At 38.3% G+C, this 13,036-nt stretch overlaps 1 protein-coding gene across 1 annotated transcript; it reads right to left on the minus strand.

Annotated features, from left to right (window-relative positions):
- Window positions 1–131: 131 nt before the first annotated feature.
- On the minus strand, window positions 132–9,022 carry LOC119981137 (calcium-dependent protein kinase 1-like). The gene is made up of 9 exons (XM_038824171.1): window positions 8,564–9,022; window positions 8,176–8,462; window positions 6,815–6,958; window positions 6,418–6,570; window positions 5,406–5,521; window positions 3,980–4,147; window positions 2,418–2,545; window positions 1,264–1,363; window positions 132–699 (listed from the first exon to the last, which is right to left on the minus strand). Exons 1-9 carry the CDS (start codon window positions 8,959–8,961, stop codon window positions 616–618), a joined length of 1,578 nt encoding a protein of 525 aa, XP_038680099.1. The 5' UTR covers window positions 8,962–9,022; the 3' UTR covers window positions 132–615.
- Window positions 9,023–13,036: the final 4,014 nt, after the last annotated feature.

Here is a 13,036-nt window from a genome sequence, read left to right on the forward strand (position 1 = left end):
GGGATCAATTTGCTAGACATGTTTCGACTTCATATAAAACTTATTAGACCTCGTTAGACCACTAAACAATGAACTACTGTTACCTGGTAGACTCACTTTTAACACAAATATGGCTCAACAACGTATTCAACTTATTCAATACTGAGAGATTAATCATAGAATTTGGCAGCATAATTTGCATGCACAAAAGCAATTACAAAATATGCAACCGGTCTACTCAGTTGTTTAATGGTTAACTAGACAGTAGTAATTTTGCAGTGTCTCCTGCAGAACATGGACATGGTATAAAAAAGCTGGTCTAATAAACAAAATGGTATAAACTATAGTCTGAGTTCTGGAACACAATCCAGCATCTAAAGGACAAACAAGTTCGACCGACAGCAACACCAAATTTCTCAGAATACAAACCGTGTGTTCTACCAAATTATCTCTTTGAAAAAGCTAAAAGCAGGCAGAGACCATCTGTGCTTCTCATGGATCAATGGCTAGCTATCCCACGAATGCAGGAGGATGTAACAGATTAAATAAAACATCTCACTCATATGCAAAACCCAGAACAATTAATGAACCAACTGGGTAGGATTCCATCACTTGAAATTATGAAGTGGTGTAAGCCTATTTTCGCCTTCTATTTGTGACCAACTCTGGATTGCCTTTTCTCATCATGGCAACAAACTCGTCGTAGTTAATTCTTCCATCCTGCAAATAAAAAAATGCAAATGCCTTACTTTCCCTGAAGCTGTTTAGTACGATATATATACTCGTATATTTGTCTCACGACATAGAATTCGATTTGACAGAAAGGGAATGTGATTTCGATTAAATAAAACGTATCATACAGCCAAATAATATTTTCTAAACTTTGCAACTGAAGTTTAAGAAACTAAGGCATGTACTCAAAATGGTTTCTCTTACAGATGTTTAAAGACAACTCCAACCATAACATATATTAAAGGTTACATACACACAAAACAGTTCTATTATTTAATTTTAATCTACCTACGATACTGCCCTTTGTATTTCACACCATCTTAGACAATTTTAAAAAATTAACACCATCTTTAGCATGTCTATATTCTATATCATACTCCCAACATGCCACATCTATTTTCCATATTCAAAAGCAATCTCGTCAATAGCGTTAACAATGGAAGCAGAGGGGGATTCTTGGGGTGGGACTTGGGAGGGATAGCCCATGTGTAGTTTTACAGGGGAAGAAAAATTAATAAGAAGAAGAGTTGCATCTGTAAAGTATTGACATACCCGATCTGTATCAACTTCAGCAATGATCTCTTTGATTGTCTTTGTATCACCCATGTTATACTTTTTAAGGGCATGCTCCAACTCTTCCATAGTAATGTACCTAAAATGAAATCCAAAAAAAAAAAAAAAAACAGTCCAAAGCTCTAAAAAATCAACTCTAAAAACAGTATAACAATAAAATAGTAGGGGGGGAAGTATAATACTCCGAAGTCAAATTTGTCCAGTCCATTCTTTGAATTCTGATAGAGTCGCGCCCATACACGCTCAGCACCCAAGGCCCAACTGACACCCACCCATATGGGCCAGCTGTACCCAAGGCCTCCCAGCCCATACTAGAAAACCTTGGGTACTAAGGGAGGCCCATACCTCCCCCTATAAACAACACCTTAGCTCCCACATCTTTCGATGTGGGACAATCCTATCAATACCCTCCCCTTCAAGACCAACGCCCACGTTGGTCGAGCACCATGGCCGACCACTCCGGCAGGCGCACCCCCGTTGGTCGAGCACCATGGCCGGCCACTCCGCAGGCACGGTCCCAAGTTGAAGGCACAACAGGATCATGCTTCGATACCATTGATAGAGTCGCGCCCATACACGCTCAGCACCCAAGGCCCAACTGACACCCACCCATATGGGCCAGCTGTACCCAAGGCCTCCCAGCCCATACTAGAAAACCTTGGGTACTAAGGGAGGCCCATACCTCCCCCTATAAACAACACCTTAGCTCCCACATCTTTCGATGTGGGACAATCCTATCAAATTCTAAAGTCTAACAATATATTATGGATACCATCAAATCTGTTTATGCTCCATGAATATCCCTCATTGGAAACTAAGCCATCCACACTTTTTTTTGTTAAGATCTGTTTTATTATTATTATTATCATCAGCGTAAGAGGGGACTCGGACCTTGTCCTAATTCAAGTCCTAAGGAGTTGGCCACCACTAGGCCAAGAGCTCATTGAGCCATCCATACATTAATTAGAACTATTGGGTAAGGGGAACTTTAGAAACACAAAAAATGTTTATTGATAAAAAATGAAAGTTGGAGAAACTTTTAGGACATCCCAAACAAGAATGGAGGACGGAAAAAATACGTATGGAGGGAGAGTGATGTTTTAAATTAGTGATACAAAAGCAAGAGTGATTACCCGCTCTTATCCTTATCAAAATATTCAAAGGCTGTGTATAGGTGTTCCTCTTTTTCCACTCTATTCATGTGTATGGTAGCTGTTATAAACTCAACGTAATCAATGTTTCCATTTCCATCCACATCAGCCTGAAAGGAAAGTAAGTTTGTTATTTTACTGATGCATGGAAAGAAAAAAAAAAAAAAGTCAGCATTCATACAAATTCAGCAACCAATAAGATCCATTAATGTCTTCAAATTTATGCATTGTTCTCTAAAAGACCTTTCTTTGTATGATTCAGAATGCAGGTACATTAAAAAAAAAACGCCTTCTAAAAGAACAAAGCTAAATTACAAAGTCAAAATACAAGATATTCATTATAATAGAGGTCACAGGAGAAGATCGGCCCACGTTACCAAAGCTACACAGAGCATTAATCAAGAACAAAACGACGTAATATATTCCTTGGAAGGTCACTTGTGAAGAAAATATTCAAAATTACAAGGTAAATGTTATGAAAAAAGGTGAAGTGCATTTCAATTGAGGCTTTGAACATATACAAGGATCCGCTGAAAACAGATGAGTACAGCCAGTTGCAAAAACCGCACAGAGTATCAGGTCCCCAGGTAGTTGGAACTCATACAAGGTTTTCTTGACAAGAGCAAACTTTGATATGTATACAGATTGTGACAGCTTTCATCATAAAATAAAGTTAAGAGACAACTAGTTTCATGATTTCATCCCAACTAGTTAGTTGTCAAATTCTAGCCACCATTCCAATCCCAATTTGGATCTATTTATGAAGCTCAGAAGTTGAACAGACAAACGTTTTTTATGTAGTTTTTGGAACTACTGATGTAGAATTTGTTTAGGATTGAGCAACCAAGAAACCTAACCCCAAATTAATACCAGAATCATAAAACCTAAAACAGAATTTTCCAATTCCTAAGTCTGAAATTGGAACAAGATTCTTGAATTTTTTGAATCGAACAAAAGGAGCCTGAATCTCTCAGGTAGGGTTGGATAAACTAACATTCCCCTCTCAGCATCTCACCGAGCGTGTTTAAGGAATCTCTCCTATAGCAAATTTGCATAAAAACTCTCAATTATTATTTATTCTTGGGTTGCATCCATATATATAGTCTCCTAGTAATCCTAATTACCTAAGAAACTTCCTTCAAATAGAACTAGGATTCCTAAATGTAAAACTAATATGACTCCAATTATAACTATGACTTGACTTAGGAAAATAACCTAATAAAACACTCATAAAACAAATAACTAATACTAAATTCGAAATTCCAGCACACACGGAAATTCCAACAATACCCTTATTAGGAAAACTAAAAGAAACTTAGTTAAAATAGACCCAATAATAGACTGACTTATAAAAGACTATATTAATGGTCCTCCCGCATCAGTTTTCCAGTGAAAATGGCTTTTGCATATTTGTAAGGAGAGAAACTGATTTCAAAAAACCATTAATCTCAAGGATTTGGGAAAAAAAAAAAAAGAAGAACGAATCTCGAGCTGACTAGAAAAAGAAAAAAGAAAAAAGAAAAAGGGGAGAGCAGAAGCATTACCGCATCCATCAACTGCCTGATCTCAGATTCAGAAAGCTTGGTGCCGAGCTTTGGAAGACCTGCTTTCAACTCTTCGAAAGTTATTGTTCCGCTATTGTCTGTGTCCATCGATTTGAACATTTCCTTCAATCCCATGATTTCTTCTTCAGAAAGATTTTCTGCAATAACCTGAGGAAAGAGAATTGCAAATATTAGATGACTGAACGATGACAACGAAGGAAATAAAAAATATGATATCATTGCAGTTGATAGCAAAGATACAAATGATATAACTGATACGTTTTACCATCATTCGAAAGCTGAAAGGACACCTCATTGCAAGTAACATTTCCTATCATTTGTCAAAGGAACTTTCTCATTAGGGGTTACCTTCACAGCTTCACTTGGTTGCCAGGCTGAGGCTAGCAAAGGAAGGAACGTTAAAATTTCTTTAGCAGAAAAGGATGAGTTTTGTATTGGAAAAAGGGTGGTAGGGCCGCTAGGGGTGCAACACAGAAGGTCATCACAAAGCTACTCTTGTCCAAGCAATTGAATAGCATCCAGGGTAAAGTATTGGTATGGTTGCAACAGAAATGTAAGGGTCATTACAATGTTGCGGAATAGAATGTAATTAATGTGCAAGCTAGTATTCTACGAAGATTTTTACCATCATCACGAAAGCCAAACGGACACCAGGTTGCAAGTAACATTGCCTATCATTTGTATAAGGAACTTTCTCATCAGGGGTTACCTTCACTTGGTGGGCAGGCCAGCAAAGGAAGGAACATTAAAAAATTTTAGCAAAAAAAGGATGAGTTTTGTATTGGAAAAAGGGTGACAATGCCGCCAGGCGTTCACTCATCAGAGAGCTACTTTCACCCAAGCAAATTTAATAGCATCCAGTGCAAAGTGTTGGCACGGTTGCAAACAGAAATGCAAGGGTCATTACAATATTGCGGACTAGAATGCAATTTATGTGCTAGTACTCTATGAGGACTTTGATATTTTTTTTCTTTCCTTTTCATTTGCTCATAAAAAGAATGCCACTCATTCCTCATTCTACCTCATATCAGCATTTTGTAGCACTCATATCAACAAAAAAAGAATTGTTAAATTAGTTACTTTGCCATTCAACAGACCCAATAAGTTAAAACTTGTTGGGTTGAGGCTTTTCACATCATTTATATATTTTTTAACACACCCCCTTACGTATAGGCTGGACAACTCTGACAGCCCAACACATGCACGACAAACGAGGCTCAACACTAGGGCAACAACAAGCAAACAAAGGTCCAAACTTGGGGCAATAATAAATGGGAGTTTAAATTGCAGAAGCTAAGGTTTGAACCCTAGACCTCTTGCTACAATACCATATTAAGATTAGTTACTTTGCCATTCTAACAAGAATCAATGACATCTAAATAAATTAGATACAAAGGATGCTCACCCTTAGAGCTACTTTTTTGAGTTTGTTCATTGCTCTGAATTGTTTCATCCTGCTTAAAACAGCAACATCAAGAGGCTTATCTGAAGCATCACCATCCTCACGCATCCATGAATGATCTGGGAATAAGATATTTAGATTCTTTTTCCAGAAAGTGCTAACCAACTAAACTCTGGCAAACTATTAAAATTTACACAAAAAAAAAGGCACATAAAGAGTCACAAGTAACATTACAACTTTATCATATAACATGCAATTTAAATGAGTGCGCATTCTCCACATTCAGAGAATAGCCAAATAATTAGAAACAATTTGGAAGCACGCTTCTCATACAAGAAGGAAAAATGAGATGCTGAATGATATATATAAGTATATAACATATCAGAAATCACGCTCTAAATTAATTTATCTCATAACATTGCATGTATTTCCCAAGTAAATGTACTGAAAACATAGATAAAATACCATTAGAATAATCCAATACACTACAAATATTGAATTGCTCGAGCTTTTCACATGTTTGTGTTACCCCCGCCCAACAGAAAAAAGTACTACATGCATTGGTTTCTTATATAATATCATAACCAGTTGTAAACCCCACTTACACTAAAGCGAAGCAGCATATGGTATACTCCATAAATAACTCATCTCCCATGCATGATTGAAATCAATTATGATTCAGGTGAGCATAGAATCCATTTTTTTGATAGCAGTGGGTTGGAAGCTGCAGAAATACAAAATAAATGCAACATAAACTACAAAACATAGCCCAGATGTATGCTTTTCCATAATTGTCTCTTTTATTTGTCACTGCAACGTACTCTCGCGGCCAAGAAGAAGAAAGCTTCTTTTGGCCATTACCCAGATAGGAGAATTAATACTATTCAGAACAAGTAACACCTGAGTCGAAAAAGGAAATGCTCATATAGCATGGCCATTCTAATTGTAAGATTGAAACATCTGTAACCTTTAGCCATTGCATAACTTCAACATTCTTTTCAGAAATAAAACTTACTAAGGACTTCAGCTGCTGAAATTCTCTCTTTAGGATCATCTCGTAGCATTTTTTTGACAAGATCTTTGGCGCTGCTTGATATTGAAGGCCAGGGATCAGAGGAGAAATCAATATGTCCCCTCAGAATAGCATCAAAGATACCTTGTTCGTTCTCTGCACGTGAAAGAACCAACGAGTAAGCGACAAGTGAGCAAAGTTCATTAACAGTTAATTTGGCCAAAGGAAGTAAACAAAACAGGAAGCTTAAGTATCAAAAACCAAATAGTTTATTCTCAATCTGAAAACCAATTAGGTTTCAGAGGAGTATACTCCCAAAGAGGGATATGATTGTGCAACATTTAGTGTAACATGGGGTCAGCAACATTTCTTTTAGCTTTGTAAGAGATCAAAGCTTTACCTCCCCAGAATGGAGGGACCCCACTGAGAAGAATATATAATATAACTCCAGCACTAAAAATATCAGCCTCAGCTCCATAATTTCGGCGCAACACTTCCGGAGCCACATAATATGCACTTCCAACAAGGTCTTTGAATACATCTCCTGCACTCACACACAGACTGTGAAGTTCTTTTCATTACATCCTCAAAAAATACAAGCAGAAAAACATCACGCTACAAAGTGTGAACTCATTTACAAAGTGAGAAGTGACAAAAAGTTATTATCAGCTAGTATATAATAGTGAAACTATTATTAATCAGTAGTTCAAGTATAAGTTTCCCACCAATAGGGCCTTATAGAGTCTTATTTTTGCAAGATTGAGTACTTATGGTTTCACGAAATGCATTTTTAGTTCACTGGGGACATTAAGAGAGAGTATCATATGAGAGAGATGATTCATAATCCTATGTAACCTTGTATGTTTCTTGGCACCTCCTTGGTGCAGTTCACTAATAATATTTCATTTTCCATTAAAAAAAATGGTTGATCTACTTGTACATATTTTCATTCTACTTCGTTTGGTTTGGGAACAATCTAAGATGGTGAATCAACCAAATGCAGCATATAAAGCATTAAACTGATGTAAGACATAGCTAGACATACTATTGATAGTATAGCAAATATCTGTAGAAAGTCTTCCGCTTACTCAACCCATTTTTAATCCTATCACCTATGTCTCCATCTTCTTGGAAAATAGATCCAAGATATTTAAAAGCTAAGCTTTTTGTTACTTCTCTCCCATCTAGTTCAATCGCTTGTTCGTTCCCTCGCCTATTCTTCGTAAACTTACATTTCATATATTTTGTTTTAGTCCTACTTAGTTTAAATCCTTTAGATTATAATGCTTGCCTCCATATTTCAAGGTTTGAGTTAACTCCCGATATTGTCTCATCCACTAGAACTATATCATCCACAAATTTATAGCCATTACCTTGTGTTTAAGAAACTTGGAAAACTAAGTAATGCATCACATCTAAAACCGTTATAACACCAAAATTTTAACTGATTTTTTAATGCAACGTGTATGCAATCTGGTGACTGGCTTATTGGTCCTCTGTCGATTGGAAGAATAAACAGGACGGTCTGCTGAAATGTAGGGCTATAATTTGATTCAAAAAATGAGCTTTCTTTGACAGAGTATGGAATAAAATTTGAAAATAATTTCTATTTTGATTCTTTCATTGATAGAAGATTGAAAAAGAAATGCTTTTGATAAACGAACAATTGAAAATGTTCGAACAACAATGGAAACAGAATGGTGTAATGGTAATACGATAAATATGAATATATCTCAAGACTATAACACTGCCTGCATTCACCTGGCTTGAAAAACACAGACAGACCAAAATCCGTTGCCTTCAAGGGGGAATTCTCATCCTTACTCAAGAAGAGAAAGTTCTCAGGCTTCAAGTCCCTGTGCATCACCCCCATCGAGTGACAATTATGAACCACAGTCACAATCTGCCTGCAGAGGTTCGCAGCCTCTCTTTCTGAGTAATGTCCCTTCGCTATGATCCGATCGAACAGCTCCCCACCTTCGCAGAGCTCCATAACCAAATTCACCGAGTGTCTGTCCTCATAAGCTCCCTTCAGCTCAACTATGTTACTAGTAGTGAAAAATAAGTAAATAAATAAAACACAAACAGGCATTAGTAGTCAACGTTACAAATTAAATCCGATCGGAATAGAAACTAGAATGTGCTTTACCGGTGGCCAGTTAGGTGGTACATAATCTGAACCTCACGACGGACGTCCTCCACGTCATCACGGTTGATGAGCTTGCGAGTGGAAATGGATTTGCAAGCCAACTGCTGCTTGGTCTCCTTGTGACTGACCAGGTAGGTTACCCCAAACTGGCCACGGCCAAGCTCCCGCCCAAAGATGTACGTGGATCTTACATCCTCCATAGGTCTCCCTAGCACGCGCCCGATGGTGGCTCCACTGGAATTGGGGGAGGTGTGGTGGTAGGTGCGAGGTTTAGGTTGCGGAGAACGCGGCTGGGGGACGGCAGCTGGGGGATGGACAGTGACTCCGCCATTAAATTGTTGCCGACCCTGGGCGGAGTCGGTGGTGGCGGAGGAGGGGTAGCCATTGCAGTTACCCATTGAGGTTTTCGGGTCTTTTGGTTTGGTCAATCGATGTCAAAGACTAGGTAGACAAAGAGGAGCAGTTTTGACTTTTGGGCAAGATATTTATTTGGCATCTTGTCCAGTCGTAAAAAAGAAAAAAAACAAATCTTGGTTCTGTACTGTAGTAAATTTCTCATAAATGCGGAGTAGTATTAATTTAAAAATAATATATTTGCAGACTATGAAACGAAAAAAAATATTATTTAGGTGCTATTCATATCACTATTATTTTTAGTTTTTTTTTTCTGTCTTTAAAAAAATAAAAAACAAAAAGAAATAGCGTTTCTCGGTATTTTTTGTTTTAGTTTTTATGAAAACTACGAAAGTATTCAAAATTTTTGAAAACATAAAAAAGAAGTTTTCAAAAGTTATAAAAACACCACACACAACGACCCATTTCACTCTCGCAAGACACTTGTGCCAACTCTTTTATCTCATTTTCTCATTCTAGGGCTCATATTTAGGCCTAGACATCAAGCCGAGATGCAAATTTAGGGCCAAAGCCCTGATTGACCATTCGAGTTTCTAGTCGGACCAACTTTCGGTCCAAGGTCAGTCCCGAGTTGGCCTAGGACGAGCATCGGTCCTGGATAATTCTCGGGCCGTGTTTTTGACTCTGGTCATCTTGAGTCGGGCTTGGGCCCGAGTCATTCCTGGGATGAGTTTCGGGCTTAAGTCAGTCTCATGCCAGGTTTCGATCCCGAGCCAGTCTTGGCTAAATTTCGTTATCGGGTCAATCTCGAGCCGGGTTTCAAACCCGAGTCAGGCTTTGGTCTCTAGTCGGCCCAGGCCAGGTTTCAGTCCCAAGCCAGTCCAAGGCCGGGATTCGTGCCCAGGTTAGTCTCGAGGCCAAGCTTCGGGCTCGGGTCAGTCTCAGGCTGGGCTTCGGTCCCGAGCTAATCTTTAGTCGAGTTTCGGACCCGGGTTAGTCCCAGGTTGGGTTTTGGACCAGGGTCAGTCTCAGGGTGGGCTTTAGACTGGGTTAGTCCGGGTCTAGTTTTTGGCCCCAGTCGAGTTTTCGGCCTAGGTCAAACCCCGGACATGCTTTGGAGCTGGGTCAGTCTCTGGTTGGGCTTTGGACCTGGGTCAATCCCAAGCAAGGTTTCGTGCCCTGATCAGTGTCGAGCCATGTTTCAATCCAAAGTCGGCCTGGGCAGTGTTTTGATTCGGGGCCGGCCCGGGTCGGGCTTCGGTCCCAAGTTGATCCTAGGTCGTGTTTCAGGGCCTAGTTATTGTTTTGGCTTCGGTCTTGGGTCATTGTGTTTTCATTTTCTGTTTTAGGTACGTAACCAAACAATTTTTCAAATTTAGAGGTTGTTTGGTTTGAGCATTTTCTGTTTTCCTATCCTCTGAAAATTTCTGAAAATATAGAAATAATGTTTGGTTTATCATTTTCATTTTTATTTTTTTTCAAAATGAATCCCCATTTTATGAAAATATAGAAAAGATGTTCTTCAGAAAATATGAAAACACGCGAAGACTTCTTATTCCGTCAAAAAGTTACGTAAGTCGGCAAGTGTAGACGATATCTTTTTAAAAAAACTTTTTCTCTCTCCTCTGTTGTGCGCCTCCTTCTGCAACTCCATTTATCCAGTACAACCTCCCACCGCCTCTGCTCTCGTCCAACCAGAAGGTTCCTCATGTCCCTGCTCCTAGTGGGTCACGATGAATCCGGATCTATCGAGGGTCGTTGATATGGATTTAATTGCAAGCGCACAAATCGCACAAGTAATAAAGAGGTGAGTAAATTATCGTTTCCACTAGGGATGTGTTGACAATAGAAATCAATGTCAAACTAGTAACAACTGTGCACTAGGGTACTTAACGTCACCTCACCTATCCAATTCAATTCCCTTGATCCCTTAATCCCTAATTCCTCTCTCTATAATGACAATCGATTTTCCAACCTATTCAATGTTCTATTCCTAGATACATCAAACGTATTTTCAATATAAATCCTTGTTATTCCTAACAATCGGATTAATATATCAAAAACTCATTAAGAACTATGAAAATCATTTAACGATTGCATAAGTCACAAACCTATATTCCTATGGTTCATGCACCCTATGTCATCTATGGCTTGAGGCAAAACCCTAGATATCTTCTTCCGGTCTCAATCTAGGCAACAAATCAATGGAATGATGGCCAAACATTCAAAAGCATTAATCACACCAATAGACAATCAATAGAGAGAGAGAAATCAAGAAATAAGGAAACCAAGTTTACTGAATCTTCAAGGTTTGGTTACATTAAGACCCTAGTAAAATCTAGCCACTCATGGAAGCAAAATACAGCGTTAAACAAAGGAAATCAACCTTAGAAACTAGGATAGAAAAGGAGAGAGAAAACCCCCTTGTAGACGCTCTTCTTTTCCAAGCTCCAATGGTGGCCTCCAAGCTCTCCAATGGTGGTAGAATGAAATCCAGCTCCAAGAACTCCCCCAAAACCCTATTTTCTGCCCTTTTATACTTCCCCAAACTCTTATGTCGTTTCCAAAACAAGTTGGGGTCGTTTTGGCTTAAAAACACGTGAATTCAAAACTTTTTTTTGCGAAACTGCGCGTGCTATGAATAGTACCTCCAATCGATCGAAAATATTTTCGATCGATCGGAAATACAATCTGTCTCCATGAATTTTTGAGTGTTTTGGCAAGTCCGATCGATCGGGAATGGCTCCGATCGATCGAAAATTGGTTATGGAGTCCAAATCTTCATTTTGCACTCTTTTCCTCCCTTTCTTGCCTTGGCACCTACAATACGCAAATATAGTTTTCTTAGGCAATATCAACTCTTAATCAACTCAAAATGAGATGAACTCATGTGTAAAGGATGCACAAATGTATGTATATATTTGGCACATCAAACACCCCCACACTTAACCTTTGCTCGTCCTCGAGCAAATTGAGAATGAATAAAGGAGGGAAAGAGTATTTTCCGTTAAGCTCAAATGAAAAATAAAACAACTAAGACCTACTCTAAATAAGTAGCTAATCTATGCCACTTTCGTAGGGCTTACGATGACACTTAGCATGTGCCACAAGCCTTTAAACCCCTAGGTGCTCCTAGTAGGAGGAGTTGTGTCTCCTGAGGGTTTACCAGAATGATACCCACAAACATTAAACAACTTCAATGCCAAAATTCATGTCATCAACAAAAGTATAAAATGGATTCTCAATTGCAACCTTATCCACACTAACAAACCAAGTATTAGGGCATTCAAATCAATAAAAGCATTCCTTCAAGAATCTTATCTCATCCACTTTGCTTATAACTTCAAGAATTAAAGCACATAATGGATTTCACTTGATATTTGGCTTCAAAGTCACATAAACAATGGCCATGTAGTCTTCCAAGAACAATAAGAATCAAAGAGCAAATACAATGAGCATTTATTCAAACTTCATTCTTATTCACATTTTTTTTTCTCTTTTTCTTCTCAAAGGTGACTTGTGCAATGCTCAACCTCCTTAAGCTTTCTAAATGACCCATGTAATGAGCTTTCGACCAATGACTCCCAATCCAGTTGGCTTAGGGCACTAGGTGTTAAGACACCCCAACGGATCTAATTACTCGAGTCAAAAAGGCTACGAGGTTAAACTAGTCACCAAGGTACTCTAACATTCATTTTCTACCTTTTTATGCGAAACTCATTGCTTGCCAGGCAAGAGGCCCGGTTACTCAGCAGAAAACTTATGAAAGAAACCATTTATTCATAAACACAATTTTTTCTTCTCTTTTCTATTTTTTTCTTTTCTATATATTTTTTTTTCTCTTTTTCATTTCTCAAGTGATGCTACTTAGAATCAAATTGATCTCAAACAACCACAAATGCCAAAGTCAAGTCATATTTCATACCCCACAATCAAGTGTTCCATATTCACAAAGGCACAATGGACAAAACAATTTTCAAGATAGGAACAACTCAATTGGAAAGAATGTCCATAGCAAGATCCATTCACAAACTTCATCCAAATGCACTCAAGAATGACATGGCATAAGGCAATTGAAGTCAAAAATTTTATTTTATTTTTACAAAAACTAGAAACCTA

This window comes from Tripterygium wilfordii, chromosome 16 (assembly GCF_013401445.1).
Source record: "Tripterygium wilfordii isolate XIE 37 chromosome 16, ASM1340144v1, whole genome shotgun sequence".
NCBI classification, from domain to species: Eukaryota; Viridiplantae; Streptophyta; class Magnoliopsida; order Celastrales; family Celastraceae; genus Tripterygium; species Tripterygium wilfordii.

What these genes read in the sequence shown, in the direction of transcription:
- LOC119981137 (XM_038824171.1), bottom strand. Translation starts at nt 8,961, where the DNA reads ATGGGTAACTGCAATGGCTACCCCTCCTCCGCCACCACCGACTCCGCC. An exon ending in TCAGGCAGTTGATGGATGCG is followed by an intron (nt 2,546 to 3,979) that starts GTAATGCTTCTG and finishes CTTTCCTTTCAG; the next exon opens with GCTGATGTGGATGGAAATGG. An exon ending in CTGAAGTTGATACAGATCGG is followed by an intron (nt 700 to 1,263) that starts GTATGTCAATAC and finishes TTTTATTTGCAG; the next exon opens with GATGGAAGAATTAACTACGA.